The sequence below is a fragment of the Agelaius phoeniceus genome, chromosome Z (genome assembly GCF_051311805.1).
Source record: "Agelaius phoeniceus isolate bAgePho1 chromosome Z, bAgePho1.hap1, whole genome shotgun sequence".
Lineage (NCBI taxonomy): Eukaryota > Metazoa > Chordata > Aves > Passeriformes > Icteridae > Agelaius > Agelaius phoeniceus.
The window spans coordinates 31712830-31733412 of record NC_135303.1 but is presented as its reverse complement, the minus strand read 5'-3'; the positions used below and the strand labels follow the sequence as shown (position 1 = coordinate 31733412).

Below are 20583 nucleotides of genomic sequence, written 5' to 3'. Positions count from 1 at the left end.
CCCACCATGCCATGATACTTTTTCTGTGCTCCCCTGTCACAATAGAGGAATGAAACTGGAATACTCCAAATGGCTGTATAAAATGGTCTCTCGTGCCACAAGATAGTCAGACATGGCATCCAATTCCTTCCTCACACACCATATTAATCTCTTTCTGAATTAGGAATTAATTGTAAGAGGATGAGAGAGTTCTAGAGATTTCTGAAAAATAAACCAAACCTTGTCAGTTTGCTCTGAATTTTTCACATCTCTAGTGTACGATGAAGCAAAAACCCTTTAAGTACGTTGTAATCTGGTATCAGACATTTCTCAAATTAGCATTTTCTGTAGCATCATGTATGAATTAGAATTCTGTTGATACTTATTTTTTATACTAAGCTGGTTATGTAGTACATTAGGTGTATGTCATTGTGTCCATTAAGATGGATCCATTTTCAGCAAGTAAAATGTATGCAGTTTAAAGGATTTTGCTAGCTGGTGATGTTCACTTTGGTATGCATGGATGGATAGTGAAGAAGGTGTCTTTTCATTTTAATGTGTTACCCTTTGGATAGGTCTTAATTTGCTTCACTCTGTTTACAGGGTGTAAATACATCTCTAAAAAGATTGGATTTTGCCAATCAAATAGTCTTTGCAGCATAAAGCTGCATAAGGAAATAATGGCAGTTTCAGTAAATTTTTGTTAAAATTAGCACTGCAATTTCTGACATATCTTAATATTTTTGTGAATTTTAGGTGTCACACTTCATGCCAATTTTTTTCACACTCCTGCTTCTACCCTCCCAATAACATGTGCTATTGTTGTAAGGAATATTACAAACACATCACAGGAGGATCTGTACTCTCAGTTCACCTGCCACATGCTGAGTTATAACATCAAAACAGACTAATCTTGTGGAAGTAAACTGACTTTCTGTTTAGAGCAATATTTACAGAGATGTGAGAACTGCAGCCAGCACTTTCACTGTGTGTGTGGAGGGTGATCTTTCTGCTGCCTCTAGGTCCTCCTCTCCAGCAATTTTGGCTCTGTTCTCCAAATTTTACCCAGTGAAGCTGCAAGAAAGGGGCTTTCCAGCTCTTGAAGCTCCTGCAGGAAAATAAACTGACATTGTCAAGTGGCTGGCAGCCACCGTGGCTGGCTACAAGCCAAGACTGGGCTGTATGTGTCTATCCCACATAGATACTGAAGTTTGTCCATCAGTGGACACATGGACTGGCTTAGGTGCAAGTGTGGAGAGGCAACGCATTTGGAGAGGTGAATGCTTTGGGGGTCAGGATGTGCCCTCATCTTTAACTAAATGAGTAGCTGATTAACTGACCAAGTCTTCAAAATAATGCTTGGCCTTGCAAAACCTTATTTGTTCCTCTGAGGAGCTGAAAAATATTTGTTTTGATTAGAGGGTGGCAGGACTACCTCAGGAACACATCACAGGGAGGAGGGAAAGAGGCACAGTTGTATCAAAGGGAAGGTTAGACTCCCTTGGAAGAGATTGACTGTAGGGGTTCCTGTGTTTTACCAAGCTTGGGTGCTCTCCAGCCAGATCTGGAGGAAGGCCAGAAGGGAGGGAGAAACAGAGAGACCTCACATATTTTTACTAGCTGAATCTTAGGCATTGTTTTCTTTTGTGTCTTTACCTATGTCTTCAAAAGAATAAACTATCCCCTAAATTCTGAGGGTTGTGATTAAATATTTCTCTTTTCATGTAGCCTGATATAAGGATGGTGTGAAAGAAATTATACAGTGAGCTCACTTCCAGCAAAGTGCTGCCAAATCCATACTGTGATGCAGCAGCAAGTGTCCATATCCCCTCTCTGTGGCTTTTGCTTGCTGTCTTTCACAATATCAGCTTTCAGGAGGGAGGAATGTCTCTCCCTGACTGTGGTACCTAGGATGGCTTTGGCAGCTCCCCATGTGTGTGTGTGAGCATCCATACCCTGTCCTGGCATTGCTTGACCACAGGAGTGCTCCCCAAGGCAGAAACAGTGAGTTTCCTGGGGTGACAGCCTCAGAAAAACCAAGCCTGGCAGGAACCTTCATTTGTGTCTGGATGCTATGCCTCTGCCTTGCACCAACTCCTGCACAGGAGACCCTTGCTCTAGGAATGTCTGCCCTCTTATTTGGCTCTCCCTGGGGATGTGTGTGGGCCCACATAGAGGCTCCAGCCACAATATGAACAGCTGATGAGTAGATTTTGTTAATGGTGAGGTAAAGGTCAAAGCTGCGCTGGCTTTAGTGGAGCAGTGCTTGTAGTTTGATCTGAAGAATGTACCTGTATCATATTCCTCTCAGAAGAATCTCTCAGTGTATATGTTATCTGCTAGTGCACCTAGCAGTTGTCATTGGCAAGCTAAAATTGTGGTCTGCTGTAGAATGTATGAAATGGTAGTCTTAAAAATAACTAATGGATCCAGGGTACGAGGTGAGACCCTGTGGAGTAGGTGGGAGAGGATCCCTGCAGCAATCAACAGCCTTCAGGAGTCACTGCCCAGAGCTGATGGAATGCTGAAAAATGGTACCTAGAGACTGTACAACACCTACTCTGGAATGTTCATAGGGTAGCTGTGAGGATGGTCAGGCTTTATGACTAGGGAAGAATCAGATACAGAGGAAGAGGGATCAGGGATGATTGAGAAAGAACAAGTTCAGAAAAATAAGGGATAAGGGATAAAAGGGGACAGATGTATGTAAACAAGAATGGCAAGTGTACTTCTCACAGCTGATTGACTCTTCTGCATGCATGTGCATGTGTGTGCCTTCAGTGACAGCTGTGTGCACCAGCCCATGGTCAAGAGGTCACCCGCCCAACTGGGATCCTGGCACCTGGGAATGACACACTGTGTGAAGCATCCTTGGGGACTTGTGTGTGTGTGTTTGTGCACCAGAAGCTCTGAGTAGGAGCTGGAGTAGGTAAGGCAGGGGCTGGTAAGGCAGCCAGGGAGGCTGGGGATCCAGGACCAGCTACAGCAGAGACTGCCTAAGGCCACTTGCTGGAGGGAGAGGGAACAACAACCAGGCCACATGCACGCTTCCCATTTGGATGAGCACTCTGTGTGTGCTGGGAATAGAAGCTCAGCCTTGCTGCTGGGTGGATCTGGAGACACAGCAGCAGCAGCAGCCTCACATCTGTCAAGCCACCTCTTCAGCAGCCATGAGCACTGAGATTATTAAGTAATTCACTGATTACCTGAATACTGGAGTAGAGATCAGGCTTATCAATGCTGCTGCAAGGAGGTTGAAAGTCTGGATTAGCATTCCACATAATGTTGACGGTAGAGATATGGACTGAAAAAAAACCCCAGGATATAACTCAATTGGGGTGAATCTAAGATGGGTGAATATATAAATTTAAATGGAAATAGTACACAGACACAGTATAAAGTGACAGCCCATCTGTCTACAGCACATGAATGGGACTCTAACATGATACACATTTCTGCTTCACACAGAAAAAAAGTTCCTGAAACTACTGGGTCCAATTTTGGACACTGTATCTCAAAAAGAGGCTATTTTACTTGATTAAAGCCAAGAGGACAGTGGGAGTAGTACAGTAGACTAGAAAATATGAAAAAAATTTGGACAAATTCCTTCTTCAGTCAGAGAAGAAAATTTCAGCTGGAGATAGGATGACTTTGAATCCAAAACAGGTTGTGGTACAGGGGGTGTTTACATTTGATGTTCTTGAACAGAAAAGAAGGGCGTGATTGGTGCCAAGAGAGATGTGGAGATCCTGGAACAGGTCCGGCAGAGAGCTGCTGAGTTGGTCAAAGCTCTAGAGTATCTTTCTCACCAGAAAAGGCTGAGAGAGTTGAGTCTGTTCAGCCTCAAGATGTGAAAAGTGAGAGGGGACCTCATTGCTGTCTCTAAGTATCTGCAGGGAGGGTGCCGTGAGGATGGACCAGGCTCTGCTAAGTGGTGCCCAGCAGCAGGACAAGAGACAAGGGGCAGAGGAAGTTCCCCCTGAAAAAGGGGAAGAATTTACTGTGCAAGTGACCACACACTGGAACACATTGCCCAGAGAGGCTGTGGAATTTCCCTGGCTGGATATACTCAAGAACTGTCTAGAAACAATCCTGTGCTATGTGTTCTGGGATCACCCTTCTTGTGCAGATGACCCACTGTGGTCTCTTCTAGCCTTACCTGTTCTATGATTCTGTAAACCATACTGGGAATGAAAGAACCACAGAAGCACAGCAGAGGGCAGGGGCCAGGTTGTGGGGCCAGCTGCCAGTTCACAGGGCTGGTGGGGTCTCCTGTGCCCCAGCCCTGGTCTTGTCAGGCAGGCATCTGCCAGAGGTGGCCCTGGCACACAGCACTCCTGACAGCCTATTGTCCTCTGTGGATATCTTGAGGAGGTCACACTCTCCAGTCCATGCCTGCCATTGCTGAGAACACCGGCCAGGGCTTCCTGCCTTCACTGGCAGAAATGTACACAGACCACTGCAAGATTAGTCAGGAAAGCACCAGGCCTCCCAGGCTCTGGGCTCACTGTCAACTGAAAGTCATGCCTCCCTCTAAAACTCTGCTGACCTGATGCTTTGTGGAAACAAAGGGCTATTGAAAGCTGCTTCTAGCAAGAGATGAATGCAGAAAACTGTTTGCTGCCTCCAGGCTTAGTATATAGGTCAGGTAAAAAGTACAATGTTACCAACCCTTTGTAAATAAGTAATTAGGGCACTTAATGTAATTGAGCAGCATAATGAATAGTAGCGATAGAAATGAATTGCAAAAGGTTTCTGTCCTTCAGAGAAATGCATAGGTATGCAAAAAAGCATTTGCTGGTATGTTACTGTGTTTGTGAGTGAGAATAGTTATCAGAGAGACAGAAAGAAATCTTAGGTTTTCCACTCTGTGTCTTGCTGGGGCAGATTTGGTTCCAGCAATGCACTTTACGGTATTTGGTTACCAGAACTATCAAACGTAGGTGAAATATATACTTCTCAGATTCTGGTCCAAGAGGCTCAGTAGGTGTAGGCTGACAGAGTGCTGCTGAAGGCAGCAGAGGTGTGCCAAATTACGCTGTCTGAATTAGCTAATGCACACTCGGGGCAACACATCCTGCTGGGCCCCACCAGCCTCTGCGAGCTCAGCAGATTTTGTCATCAGTCGGAAAATACCAGGGCAGGTTTTGGCTGTGTCCTGTCCCCAGGTCCCCCTCCACAAGCACCCTGCCTTCCAGTTTCTTCTGGCTCTGTCCCCTGGCCCAGGAAGGGGTGGCATCTGCCTGACTCAAAAGCTGCTGTTATGAGTCAGTCTGTTAAATCGATCATGAAGTGACTGGGTAACACAAGGAGAAAAACCCTTTAATTATCTAATGTTAGGCTGTTGGACGCTGTTGCTAGGTATCAGAGGGTTAAATATATCTGAACTTCTGTAGGCTGAATTGAGAAGATATGGTTTCTATCATATAATAAATGTTTATAGAAGTTTTATAGACGTTGCTCCTGAATTACCGAGACTGGAATATTCATGAAATATAACCCTAAGGGAAGCAGAGTATCTGGATATCTAGTCACTGCACCTTTATTTTTAATTAAAACCCACCTTTTTTCTTAATAATACTTCACCTCCTGTGCTTGCTGAAGGTTTAATCCAGCTGCTCTTCAACAGTGTAGCACACTGTTCATGTTTAGCTGTGGTCAGTCCTGGATAAGGATGGATGGGGAGTGTGTTCTCAAGAGAGTCCTTCTGGTGGAAAACCAGATGATCCTTCTTCCTGCAGACAGGTCATAGCTGGTGTTGCCTCTCAAACCTGGGGCCAGCTTTTTGCACCTCTGTGATGTGCTCACCAAACCCACATATACTCCAGAGCCCAAGATGTTGCTCCTGACAAGGATCAAGAATACCCCAGGAGATCTGGCAGTATAGTACATTCGGGACTCTTTTACGTGCTTATCTTTAACGTAGTTCCCTAGGGTGACTTATGTATTTCCAATTTATTTTATGTACAATCTACTGTGCAAACTACAATTACAGACTTCTGTACTGCCCAACAACGCAGTTGTAAAGCACGACAGTAAATAATATCTGAGTGAGAATGCATATTTTCAGTTCAGATTTGAAAAGAGAGGGGGAGTCAATCAGGCATGTAAATGTGAATATAAATGTATCTAGTTTTCATAAAGGAAGGATTTTACCGCTTACCAGGGTTTCTCTTTTAGGCTATAGAGGACCCAAACTGCCTGGAGTCCTGGGCTGCAGCCAGTTTGCAAGCAATCAACCCACAACACCATCCATCCAGGGGAAGGAGCAGAAGAGACTTCAGAGCAGGATATAAAAAAGATACAATGTAGGGGGGGAAACCTTCCCTGCTGAGCCTCTTCTTTCTCCAAAGTGCACTCTCATTCCTGGGAATGGTCTGCAAAAGAGCATTGCTCACCCTGGCCTCTTTGCTCTGGTTTCTAACAGCTTATCAGGTGACTGACTGCAGCAGCTCAAGTTGCAAAGATGGGGGAACACTCAAGCCAGTGTTAGGAGTAGTTATGCATGCACATAAATCATGCACGTGAATCCTGAACCATATATGGAACTGCAAAAGACCAAAGAAGTAATTTCTACAGTTCAAATAATGATTATTCTATTTTCAAAAAATGTCTAGGTTACCTAAGGTTTATTTGAACCAATCTTGAAAGACAAATAAAATCATATGATGAAATAAAGCTAAGCCTGCTAAATGGAACAGCATTTGGCAAATAGCCTGTTTTATAAAACAAAAGCATGGATAATTCCTCTCTGATGCATAATATTGGTTTAATAGGAAAGACTCTCTCAATTTAACAAAGAGCTAATTCAAGATATTTGTGAACGCAAGTAGGGTTGTTTCATGGAAGTTTTCAAAGGAATTAGTACTTTTCTGTTTCTTGAACTTTTAGCTGAATGTGGGCTGAAGTATTTCAGGACTAGGTTAAATATTGTTTAAAATGTGCCTTTTTAAAGCTCTCCATCCCCTAGGTTTTTGCCATGATGTCTTTCTACTTCTAAGTAAATGAGAAATCTTTGAACTGCTCTTGTTGTGTGATTTGTTTATGTGCTTTTATAGGTTAAAACCTTCTACATTCACATTTAGCTGTGGAGGAAATGTATTATTTTCCCTGAAATGAGCTTAGACAAATGCTTTCTGTTCTCCGAAGCCTGGAGTCCCTCAGGTATTTTATGCTTTAAATAATCCCTCTGAATGGATGAAAAATGCCTTGTAACTTCCCAGCCAGCAGGGCGGGTGAGATAGTCTGGTGGGATTTAGGCACAGTAATTTTCTCTTGACCTGTGCCCTGTTCTTGGACTCCCAAGGACGGAGAGGATGGTATCCTGACACTTTGTAAGAGCCCCTGCTGATGCCACAGGGCTTTGAGTTCTGCCACCACGTGTGTTTAGACATCCTCTTCCTGGTCATCTTCTGCTTCATTTTTCCTCCTTCACTAAGAGTTTTTTCTCCATACACTGAGACACCCCAAAAGACACATGGTGATCCTTCTCATAGCCCAGCTGCTTTGCAGCCCCCAGAGCTGTGCCGTCCCCGGTGTTACAGAGTGTTTCCCTGCTGCTAGGAGAGCAGGGGCTGCAGGCAGGCCTGTCCGGGCAGGCGGCAAAGCGCACACAGTGAAATGCGCTCAGAGCCTCCGGGGACGGGAGCTCTGCTTACAAGGACCACATAAATCCCCAGGTTTTCTTATCAGTCTGGCCACAGCTGTGTGTGCCTGCATTCTCCCTCCCCCCGGCCTGTGGGATGGAGATGGGGGGACGTGAGCTGGGTGGTGGGGGGCAGCGCAGGGAGGCACCCATTAACAACTCGGCTGCTGTGAGAAGAGCTTTGCTTTCCCCGTGGTTTAGCCCACACAGAGTGATTTGATGCAGAGAGCTGTGCCTCACCTACCTCATGCTTTATTAGGCTCTTTTCCAGCTTGGCTGTGCATGGTTAAACAGACTTTGAACCCCATTACATGACCTTTCAGGTCCTTGCCTGTCAATTGAGTTGCTTCCCACACGCTGCTCTCCCCATTTACAGCTAGGGCCAGACCTTGCCCTCTCTGTAAAGTATCATGTGAGTGTGACCTCCTGCCATTGTAAGTGGAGCTTGGCTGTTCCAGCTATCCCTACTCATATTCCTCCTTTACTGAGAAAGCAGGCAAAACCAGATGTGTTTGCAATTTGTTTTTTGTGTTCCTTCCCCAAAACGGCCTAAAACCCAAACCTTGGATTTTTCTCCTCAACTATAGATATACTGATAAAGAGAGGTTATTGTTTGCAAATTGGTCCTACTGTGCTTAATTTGCCTTGCATCAGTGTATAGCACTCTGTCTACATTCGAGGCTGTCTGTGTGGGCTGGCTGGGGCCAGAAAGCTGTAGTGCCTTATATCCCTCATATCTGTCCCTGGATTAATCAGGTTATAGATATTTGCTCCCATTGTGAAAAGGCATGGAAAGAAAAAAGGAACCAGCTAGAAGACTGCTAGGGTCCCATCCTCCTCTGCCTGGGTAGCCTTTTCTTCTCTGTGGCATTCCCTAGTGTTCATGTGCTATGAATCATCCATGGTTTGTATGCTTTGCATTTCTTAAGGGCTGAAGTTTGTGTTATTAGGTCCTTCATGCCTTGCTGCAATGTGAAGTAATAATAGGATAATTATTTGGTGATGCTTATTCTTCCTATTACAAGTGTTGAGGTTTAACCCCAGTCAGCAGCCAAGCACCACACAGCTGCTCATTCACGCCCCCACCAGCAGGATCAGGAAGAGAATCAGAAGGCTAAAAGCTTAGAAAACTCATGGGTTTGGAAAAACAGTTTGATAGGGAAAGCAAATGCTGTGCACAAAAACAAAGCAAAGCAAGGAATTAATTGACTACTTCCCAAAGGGCAGGGAAGTGTTCAGCCAGCTGCAGGAGAGCAGTGCTCCATCACAGTATCAGTGACATGGGAATACAAACACCATCACTTCAAATGTCCTCCCCCTTCCTCCTCATTCCCCCCACTTTATGTGCTGACCATGATGTCAGATGCTCTGGAATATCCTTTTGGTCAGCTGGGCCACCTGTCCTGGCTGTGTCTCGCCCCAGCCTCCCTGGCACCCCCAGCTCCCTCACCAGGGTGGAAGTGCAAAAGCAGGAAAGGCCTTGGCTCTGTGTAAGCCCTGCTGAGCAATAACAAAACATCTCTGTGTTATCAACCCTGTGTTCAGCACAAATCCAAAACACAGGCCTGCACCAGCCACTTGTGAAGAAAATTACCTCTACCCCAACCACAACCAGTGCAGCATGAACACAATCATTCAAAAAAGACCTAAGCAAACAAAGTCCTTTAATGTGAGAAAATTATATCAAAATTGGCATAAATTGTACTGTTTTCAGCGAGTCTGGAAAAGGAATCAAAGTATATTTTAGATATTTATGGGTTTTACCTCTGAAAAGTGAAAGAAACAAGCCCACAATCAAAAATATATTTTTTTTTCTGCACATCTACAAGATGTTAATTGTAAGTGAAAATACTGTTGATTTGAGAACAAGTAGGAATGTTTTCTCTGTTCTGATAACTAGTTTATTTGAGATGCACAACAAATGCCAAAAGAAAGCAATTTTTCATAAGGAGAAGTCCTGTTTAGAGATCTGCAGTATTTATTCTTTTGATCATGATCACTCTTTATACTCATGCACGTTACAAGATAAAGTCAAGAACACTTGCTAACTGCTCTGACATATATCGATGCTTATCCACCCCACAAAATGTTTGAATGTTTGGTGTGTCAGAAGGGCACATCTGTCCCACTCTGGGATCCTCTTGGCATGGTTTACTGTGGCATAAACAATTTTTCTATGTGATGAAAGCAGAGAAAACTGGTGTTTGCATTAGTGGGCCATTAATGCCTTGGTGGTTTTTTTTTTTTTTTGGTTTTTTTTTTTTTTTTTTTGGTTTTTTTTTTTTTTTTTCCTTCAGCTGCATTGCTTCAGCTGTTATGGGAAGGGGGAACATGAATAACATGATTCCTTTGGGTCTGACATTACCTGGTACACTCCTGACCCTTTTGGCAGGCACTGCTGCCAGAGCTGAGGACTGGAGCTGCAGCTTTCTGGTTTTTTGAGGAGCCCTCCTACCCAAAGAAGAAGGCCGAGTCTCTGCCTTGTTTTACATAAGCTGACAAAATTAGCCTGTGTGGTTGAAGAAGCTTCAAGTTCTCCATAAATAAATCACAAGAAAAAAATAAAATATCAACAACAACCCTTTTAATGGCAAAGTTAATTCTGACTTGTAAATGAAGAATTGTTTTATAAGTTGCTGAAAGTTATATTTAAAAAAACAACTTGATTGCGTAAACTTCTTTAAAAGCTGGTTTTCTGTTTGGTGCCTGAGGCTGCAAAGACTGAGCTTGGGGGCAAGGCTGAGGGCAGAGAAAGCAGGTGCTGCTATTGACTTGGCTGCTAACAGAATAGCATTAAACTAGATCACTAATAGCATTGAACTAAATCACTTATCTCTGTTTTGCCTTCCACCTCCTTGGATTTCTGACCTTGGTGGGTGAAGCTTTGATATATGTTACAGCATCTCAGCAGAGCCCTGCACATTTTAATTCTTGATCATTGGGTGATCTCAGCATGGCCCCTGGTAAATCACAGACTATTAAGTTGTCTGATGGCCTCCTTTCTCATCCTTCAGATGAAGGAAGGTGCTAGGGAGGCTGAGCCACCTCACACCCCTAAGGCCACATCCCAGCAGCCAAATAAAAAGCATGCAGCCCAGGCTTTGCTTGGTGCAGAGCTGTTGGGACACTGCTGATAGCTGGACTGTGTCCTTCAACAAGGTCACAAGCCACCCCACTTCCTCTTCTGCATGCACTGACCATGACCACCAGCTCTGTGTTTTTCCACAGAGACATAGGTCTCTCTATCTCCCTTCAAGGTGAGGTGCAACTGAGCCCATATGGCTCGTGGGAGCCAACCTATCCTTAATCCCACCTGAATTACCCAGTTAAGGTGGTAGGTCCCTGCAAACCCAAAAAACCACTGAGATGTGGCATTCAGCTCAGTTCATTTGGCAGCCACAAGCGTGTCCTGCTCACTGCTGTGCGACCAGTACAGCATTTTCAGGCATCTTGTTGAAGATTTTATGTAATTTGGAATATTGATTGAAAACATATTAAATAAGGTTGGCCCAAGACACAGTCCTGTGAAAACCCTACTGGATCTGGCCTCATTATTAAGCGTGCTCTAGGATCTACCAGAGTTCCAGTTTGTAATTCGTCTTCATGCACAATTAATGCAATATTGTTTTGGAATCAAACCATCCATGCCTAGAATTTACTGGTGTTTGAAAATCATTGAATGGCAGAATGGCATGGGTCGGAAGGACCTTAAAGGTGGGAACCTTAGCATAAACCACAACTTGGTCTCAAGGCAAGACTTCTTTCCATGCTCTTAAGGCTCTCAGAAAGACATGTGAAGAGAAATATGGCAAGTGGTTGTACTAGGTCTGCTAAAAGTCACAATGGTCTGCACTGGGAGCCTGCAGATGGTGTGAGAGCAGTGCAGGAAGAGCAGTGTGAGCCCTCCTTGTCTGTCTTATACTTACAGCATAATTAGGATCACATAAATGCCACTGCTGTTAACAACCATGGTGATGACTGTAGTATCAGAAAAGTCCCCCTGCCGTCTGCCTCCCAGGTGTTTGCGCTTACATTTCACTTCCCATTAAAATGGTCTGCAGCAAGTGCCGGGGGTGTCAGAGCTGGGTGATGAAATTGAATTAGTTTGAATAACTGAATAAGTTTTAGATCTTGAACTGACAGCTTGTTCATATAGATCTTAAATGCCCAGCAGCAGCAGCATAATTTGCATTACCCAGGCAGGGCTGTTCAGAGCGGGAGGGCAGGGCTGCACATGGCTGGTGCTTGCTCTTAACCTCACTGCCTTCAGGAACCCTGCCTTGCAGGGAGAGACACAGACTCAAATGGAGTAATTGCAAATAATCCTCTCCCTCTCCCGGAAATGTGCAATTCCTTGCAGAAAACAGCATATATTCTGATTCTGCCTGATCCTGCACAGCACAGGCAGTGCTGAGGAGGGCAAAGTTTCATCAAGGCCTTTTGTATAGCTCATTCTGAAATCTGGCATCACCCAATGAAATGCAGACTGAGCAAGAAGATTTTGAAGAAATATTTAAAAATTTATGTTGTACTTGGCACTTGCATAGCACCTTTCATCCGTGGCTCTTAAAAGACTTCAGAGATGTCAATAGATGATACAAACAGAATAATGTTTTATTATAATAAAGCCATTTTGCATGTTCATAAAGAGGCAGAAATTGCATTCCTAAAAGAATGAATTGTTTTATCTATAATCAATAAAAAGAGAGTATGTAAGAAAGTGGGACATAAAAGTAGAAATCTTAGTTTCCAACTCTTCCTCGTGAAGTTTTTGAGGAAATAGAAAGCTTTAGGCAGAATAATAATTTTATACTTTTAAAAAAGTACCTACTTGACTAGCATTTTTTATCCACAGTGCTTTTAAGGTCTCCCACGCATGGTGGATATTTGCCCTCCTGCTCAGTATCCTGCTAGCTGAAGGGGTGTTACTTCTGTATAAAGCAGCAATTTGTAGCCTCTGTGATTAAGTTCACCTGCAAATATTTTTCTTTTATATGTTACCAATAAATAAGAAGTTGTCTGTAAAGCCTTTTCCCCCAAATGCAAAACAAGTAATGGATGTCCACAAAAATCAGAGACATCATAACCTCAAGTCACCCTTGGAGTTTCATTTTTTTTAATAGATTACATTATTTCTCCCTATCATCCAAAGTATACTTTTAGATTAGATTAGATTAGATTAGGAAATGTATGAGGTTTTACAGCTAAAATTTCCAAAAACCCTTTCAATTTATGACAGTTTAGGCTTTAATAAGGTGTAAAGAACAACTGAGAGAAGTCTGAGACTCAGAGCATGGTACTGTACAGCAGTCCCCACTACCCAGAAGGGCTGGTCACACTTTGTGTTGCTATATCCTATAGAAATGCTCTTTAGCTGATGGTAAATACACCAGAGGTTGATCAAGTGGTAATGTGGTGGATGTAGCTCTGAAGATGGGTTCAAAGAAGGTCCAAAAAATTCCAAATGGCATTCAGTGAGATTTTGTGATTATTTTACTGTACTCCTTTACCCAGAGGATAAAAAAAACACCTTATTCTGGCTTGTGCATGCTACTACTTCACACTGAATTAAAAGAAAACTAAGAAATTAAATGGAGTTATTTAGAAGGAAAATACCTTAATGTACAAAGCCCTTCAAAATAGAATGCTACATGAGGTACTTAACCATTAAAAACATTATTATTCCCCAGTACTTACCACACAGATATTGTTCTGATATGCTATTCTAAACAGTGGGGTTACCACACTGTGGTTTCTTGGAAAATGCATGGGTTTTAATTGCAGTAACATTACCTGCCTTAATGGCGTGGTAGGATGTGGGTAAATGTGCCCTTGTGCTCAGGGCTGTCCAGTATTTTCCTGTGCAAGAGGAAAGTTTGCTGCTGTCTGTGTGCCAGCAGGCTTTGTCCTGCAGGATGGCAGTGGCCTTAGCCAGGTGGGTGTTGTGAGGTGATGCTGCTGGGGCAGTGCCACGAGTAGGGGGCTGTGCAGCTCCTCCCTGCCCCACCTGACAGCCTCTCACACCTTCTCACTGAAACTTCAGATGTGCTTTGCAGCAGCACAAGATTTGGGAATGTAGTGGGAGACAAAGGTGGTGTTGGGCCAGTGAAAGGCCTTTTCACACTGACTGAAACACACACTTTAGGACATATGCAAATACATAATCTGAGTAAGTATGGTGCATCTGACAACAAAACTTGATGCTCTTATATGCAGACAGATAAGCTTATTACTATGTATTTTACCGTGTAGCTTTTCATTCCACTTTTACTTTCCTGGCAGTTTGCCTCTCTTTCTTTAGGTGTTATTTGGCTCAATTCTTGTTTCAGTTACATAAGTCTGCTTTCATTTTTCCCTTTAAACACATAGGGTATTGAAAAAACCACATAAAAATATACAAATACTTGATGGTAGGGAGCCAGGCTCTTTTCAATGGTGTGCAGTGACAGGACAAGCACACACTGAAATATGGGAAATTCAGCTTAAACATAAGAAAAACCATTTTTTGCTGTAGAGGCAATCTAATGCTGGAATAGGTTGCTGAAACAATCTGTGGTGTCTCCACCCATGGAAATACTAAAAACACAAGTGCATGTGGTCCTGGGCAGCCGGCTCTAGCTGAGACTGCTTGAGCAGGGGAGCTGGATGGGATGGCATCTGCAGGTGCCTCCCATCCTCAGCTGTCCTGAGAGCATGTGGGTACATCTGGTTTCTGTAACATACACAAATATATATTAAAAATGAAGGCTGCAATATGTGAGTTTATCTCTGTCAGTCCACGCTGCTGCTCAGAAGAGTTTGGCTAACCTGTGTTGGGGGGTGTTTCAGCTCTCCAGTGCTTCCTCTCTGGCACAGCCACAGTCGCAGAAGGGACTGAAAACATCCTGAGACAAGAGGAAGGAGGAAAAGGATGTGGTTCAACTCCAAGTTGCTTGGATTGAAGACCTTCCAGGCCCTCTTGGCAGAGCTGCTGCTCAGGGATGGCAAGTACCCTCATGCTCAGTGCTGAGGGGCACACACAACAGGAAAGAAGAGCAGGAAAAGAAAGGCATCGCCACGTGCATCATGCCAGTGATGCTGTCGACTTCAGGGTCCCATTCTGCCAGACCTCCCCTGTGCTCTGTAGCCAGGAGCACAGAACAGACCTGGGAAAGGGACAGCAGCTGAAAAAGCTGTAGGTGGTAGCCCGCACTACCTTCCACCTAAAATAAAAATAAACACATACAAACCCTCCACAAATAAATGAAGAGGAAGGCTAAGTGAAGGAGATCAAGCTGCTTCGACAGCCTCAGTACAGCTGATGACTGATTAGAGATGTATCTTCACTGAGGCCCAATTACAACTGAGTGTTTAATTGCTTCTGGCCAGCATCAGCCCCCTGGGCAGGAGGCAGCTGGTTGCCTGCAGCCCTCATTCCCCAGAGAAGTAGGGGAAAAAACTTTTCTGGCTCTGTGGATTGTTTGTCTTTGGCACAATTTGGAAGCAAATCAGTTATCATTTTTATTGCTCTAAAAATTACACTATTATTTTTCCTTTAAGTGAGGTAACCTTTAATTAGCTGCATGAGTGAAACCACGCAATCTCTCTTAAATTACTTAAATTTAGTCTCATAAGGTTTCTGGGTTTTTTGTGGGAAGGTAGCAGATTTTTTAACACCATCTATTCCTACCCTCCTCATTTAAGAGTCTGCTGCTGCAAGTCCTCCAACCCCTGATGTTGTTTCCTCCCATGACTGTGCGTTTCATACTTCATTTCTGAAGGACAGGTGAGGTCTCAGACTCCTGGATGCCTTGCTGTGCCTCATCCCAGCAGCAGTGCTTCTGGAGAAGGGAGATCCCTCCTCACATCCACCACAGCCAGGATGCAGTGTACTGGGGTAGCTTTGCAAGCCTCCACTGCTGTGAACAAGATAAAAGTTACTCTACCAAAACCTGAAAATTAGCAGTTAATTTGGCACATAATCCCAAGAGGAGTCTTTTTAATAGACTGCGGTGGTTTGACAGGAAATGTGTTTTTTGGGATGCTGTGTTTTTGGCCAATGGATATTCAGGCTTTAATATTGGCATTTAACCTGGCCATTTAGGATATGGACACGCCTCTGAGAACACGGGGTTAAAAGCAGAGCTCTCCCCTGGGAGGGTCCTTTTGGGTTTCCGGCGGGAAGGAGTTCGGGTCTCTCCCCCGGCCCAGCTGCTGGCTGGGCAGGGGGAGGGGAAAAGCCATGTGGCCGGGAGAGGTAGGCCTGAGCCCCGGGGTGGAAGGGTGGAAGAGAGAGAGAGGGAGACACCGGGAGCCATCGGGCAGCCCCCCCTGAGAGACAGACAGAGAGAGAGAGAAAGAGCCGCTGCCTGGGACTGTAACCTTGAAGCTTGATAAACATGGGCCTGTGCCGGCAGCACGGCTGGGAAGGAGAAGAAGGGGGGGTTCAGCCGGCCGCTTGCAGGAGCTTTTAACCCCTTTTTGGAAAATGAGAACTTTACAGAACATTGACCTTTCCTAGAAGACAGAGTGGAAGATGAGGAAGGAAATGTGCAAGTGTGAGAGAGGTTTGGGCGAGCGAGAGATAGTGGAAGAATAGAGAAGAATCCTAGTGGGAAGAGATGATGGAGTGGCTTTTGCTGGACTCTTTTTGTACAGCCATGGACAGAACCATGTTCCTTGTGATACCAAGACTGCATCTAGGGGGAGGCAATGGCCACAGAACCAAGAGGGTTCAGTGTTGGTGCCCCTCGGCCCCAGGGGGTGAAAAAATGGGGGGGACAGGTGTCCCAAAGGAGAGATTGTGGGGACAGGTGTCCCAAAGGAGAGACTGTGCCTTTTTTGGAATGGGACAGAGCATCCTTAAAAGACAACCCTAGAAGCAGCTCTGGTCCATGTTCAGTGGTGAGAGCACTGGACATGGAAGGAAGAGGTCACAACGGCAGATGTACTCCGGGCGGTGCCACGAGTGACACGGAAACACACGAGGCTTCAGCTGTGTTTCCAGGGGAAGCCCATGGTGCAAGAAGGACTCCTCTCCTCTTGATGAACTGGGGATTGATTGTCTAAAAGGTGGTGCTGGACCGAGAGTTGGTGATTTGGGGAACAAATGTATTGTGTTGGAAATTTGGTGGGGGGAGGAGGAAATGCATTTGTGAGGTTTTCATTTTCCCTGTGTGTTCCTTTTTATTTGTAGTTGTAGAGTAGTTAATAAAGTTCTGTTTTCTTTTCTTTCCTAAGTAGGAGCCTGCTTTGCTTATTCCTGGTCACATCTCACAGCTGCTACCAGGGAGAGGGTATCTTCATGGGGGCACTGGCATTGTGCCAGTGTCAAACCATGACATAGACATAAAATATATTTAATATAACTTTAAGATCTTATATATATCATATGTGCAAACCACATTTATGTCTATATTTTCTAGATATAATATATGGCTCAAAAATTTGTATATATGATATGCAAAAATATAGATATAAATATTGTGGTTTGCACGTATGATATATTTTCTATTTGTCATGTATGCAAACCACATTATTTATATCTATATTTTTGCCTATCATATATGCAAACCACATTTATATCCATATTTTCTAGATATAAAATTAGTATAGTTAGTGTTTTATGATCAATTTGCCACAGGAGGGTTTCTGAAAGCAGAAGTTCCTTGATGCTGGAGACATACCACCTTGGCAGCAGGATGTCCTGTGAGCACCCAGGCAGTGCCAAGGGGCAGGGCAGGGGCAAGTGGGGCTGGTGTAAAGTGGTGGCACAGCTCGTGCCCAGCCTGTAGCTGCAGGTGGAAACACACCTCACCAGAGACAGCATTGGGGAACTCTGTGAACCCCTCCCTGGAAAGAGATGACCCATGGCCCTTGCTCCCTGGGGCAGCAGCCTGCTTTCCTTCCTCCTCTCACACCAGCAGCTCCTCTTCTTATTCTTCTTCCATGCTCTGGGAAAGCTCAGCCTTGTTCCTGGCTCTTTGTATTGAACCAGGAATATCCGTGTGCCTGCCGTGTTTGTAAGTTCTTCACAAAAGAGAATTCTTTTCCATTCAACCCCCTTTCCTTTGATTCTCTGTTTCTGCCACCACTCTCCAGGCTTATGAAGTTGTGCCTTTCCTCAAACCTGCCAGTTATGCTGGGCAATGCAGAGGAGAGCATATGAGATGGTGACCTGGGACCTTGTGACTGCCTTTGTCCCTGCTGCTGGTTTGCAGGTAGCCTGGGACAAAATGGCTTCAGTCCTCGCTTTTCCTGCTCATAAAATGTGTTATCCAGCCTATTCTCCTGCATCAAAGTAGTCCCTGTAGGGCAGGCAGCATGATAAGACGGAAAGGAGAGAGAAAAGAGGATTTAAAAAGGAGCAGCCTGAATCACACCCTTGTTGAAATACATGAAGATTCCCTTGTGCTCTCCAAATCAGGTTGAATGACCTGTGGAAGCAGGCAGACTTCTGGGCTGGAGGGAAGCAAAGACCACTTTTGTGCAACCACCACAGATGACTGGGAACACCCTTTGCAGAGGCTGATGCTTGTAAGCTGTGCCCCTTCCTGCAACTCTCACAGCACCTGTGTTTTGCAGTGCCAGCCACAGGAATGGCAGTAACTCTGAAGTGTTCCCCTTCTCATGTGGTGAAAGTCCCACAGACATGCCAAATCCACATAAAGAACTGCCTCGATGATCTGAGCTAATAGGGCAGCTCTTAATTTACATAATTAAAGCAATGGGGAAAGACCACATACATCTTTATATAGGTCAGGGGAGTTTGTCCTTTCTCTTATATAACATAGTCATAGAATCCAAAGACAGAAAATTAGTTTTTATTGCTTTTAGACCAATTCTAAGTAATGTCCTTTCCAGTGTTAGAGCTAGTAGTTCAAAGTTCAGGTAGATTTTTTCATTCAAAAATTAATATGAACAAAAGAACTACTATTGAGTTGCATTTGTTATACTGAATGGCATATGCATTTAAAAGCAAATACTCTGGACACTATTTAGTTTTCTGTCAGTCAGCCTAATGCACTCCATATTCTGTGTATCAAGTGAGATCTTGTATCAGCTCTAATTGTGGATGAGACTAGACCATCTAAACAATCTCTGTGGTGAGCTGGTTACACTGGGAGATTGAACCTGCGGCCTGTGCAGCTCAAGAGTCCTGCATTTCAGAAAGTCCCTTCCTGAAAATCAGATTTCCCTTCACTGACTAATATTTGGTATGACTTATATAATTAAGTGTGTTTGTCTGCACAGGATTTTAAACTCTAAATGCAGGTGTACTACAGTTAGGAGGTATTTAAACACACCAATTAGACTAAAGAGGAGCTATTTGAATGTAGATGTGAATTATTTAAATCTTTAATAACTGGGCACTCTGAGTAAAGTGTTTAGGACAGTAAGTGGGATGTATTTCTACTCAGAAAGTGTTTATATAACTGTAGTGCATCAATGTGGGCTTAATTACCTGCTGATCTCAAACATGAAATCTCAGTTAAATGCGTTTTAATCCTATTAGTACAACAGAGCCAGTACAGCAGAGGATGAACAAAACAGTGTTACAGGCTGCATCAGCCAAGCCCTTTTCCTTTGTCCTCTGTGTTTCCAACACATCCATGAGTACAGCTTCTGGGTGCCACACAGAATAACCAATTATGTCCACACAATTAATGGGACATGAACAAGGAGAGTGGAAGCAGGTCCTGAGTCTGCAATTTGCCTTCACAGACACGGCATGGCCTTATGCCTGTTCACCTCTGTCAGGTAACTCCTTTAGATTTACTGGCTTGGAGGGCAGTGGTTCTCATGGAGTATCAATGGCTGTCTGGCCTCGGTTAGTTTGGAAGAAACTCAGCACCATTCTTAATGTGGTTGGCAATGTGGTCTCTTCAGGAGGGGCCCTGTGGCCCTGCCCAGAAAATCTGTCATTCTGTCCCAGTTTTAAAACAGGGAGCTCACTGGGTGAAATTGTGTTTCAGGTCAAGACTTTCCCTGGGTCAGTAACTGTGTTGCCAGCAGTAATGCATTCCAATTCTTCCAGAGTGCACATCTGGATCCAAATGCTGCTCTCTGCACAACCTGACAAATTCCGTAGTTCACCAAAGTTCACATTTCTGCACCAACAGTAAATGTCAGTTCTTAGCTCACCTGCTGTTTGGATTATCCTGGGCTTATAAACATGAGCTAAACTCTCTGGATTCTGTTCTGAGAGTTTTCCTCCATTTGTCAATTACCTGCAGAACAGAAATTCTCCAGGGACCAGAGACAAATACATCATCATGTACACTGCAGCTTGCCACTGTCCCAGACTCTGCTTGAGGAACAAAGGACGAAGGAACAAGGTAGTAAAATTGAGTAACTGGAGTGGGGAGGCAGTAGTAAGGATCAGTGCACTGGGTGTGTGCTTTCCAAAGAGGAAGTCTGGTTAACTCAGGGACGTTTGCTGGCTGAGGTTGACAGGGACAACCAGTGCTGCTCCTGTCACCTATGAATGACACTTTGCTTAAATTCAGTGCAACTATTTCTGAAATACTTGCTTGCACTTTCTCCAAACTAGGCAAAAGGAGTCCTAGGACCTAAATCATATCCCCAGCTCTGTTCAGAAATTTTATTTAGTCTGTTGCAAAACAACTGCTTGTAAAATATCCTGCAAGAAATGGGGTGTTTTTGCTTTGAGCCATGTTGGAGCTTTGGCCCTGTCTGTCTGGCTCTGCTGCCTTGTATACAGTGCTGTAGTGCTTCTGCACTCGGGCCAGTATGCTTTTGTAACTGGACATAGTTCTGGGCAGAACTGCATGGGTCTGAGTGCCCAGACTGCAGCTGGGAGGATGACAGACACAGTAGCAGCACTGCATGGGCTCATGTATTGTCTAGCTAAGGACTTCAGCATATCGAGGTCTTGAGAATAGCTATGGATGGGGCAAAGTGTTTCATACATCAACATTTCTGCAGTCTTTAACATGTACAGGAAATGCATCTAATGC

General features: G+C 44.2%; 1 protein-coding gene across 2 annotated transcripts in view; it reads left to right on the top strand.

Annotated features, from left to right (window-relative positions):
• COMMD10 (COMM domain containing 10) overlaps positions 1–6659 on the top strand; it is a 152473-nt gene extending 145814 nt beyond the window's left edge. Inside the window, exon 5 of one of the 2 annotated variants that reach the window (XM_077171388.1) lies at positions 6160–6659. In XM_077171388.1, the coding sequence (XP_077027503.1) occupies positions 6160–6291 (132 nt within the window). In that variant the 3' untranslated portion in view covers positions 6292–6659. The remainder of the gene's footprint in view (positions 1–6159) is intronic. The other variant, XM_077171389.1, reaches the window with a different exon arrangement.
• The last annotated feature ends 13924 nt before the right edge of the window (positions 6660–20583 follow it).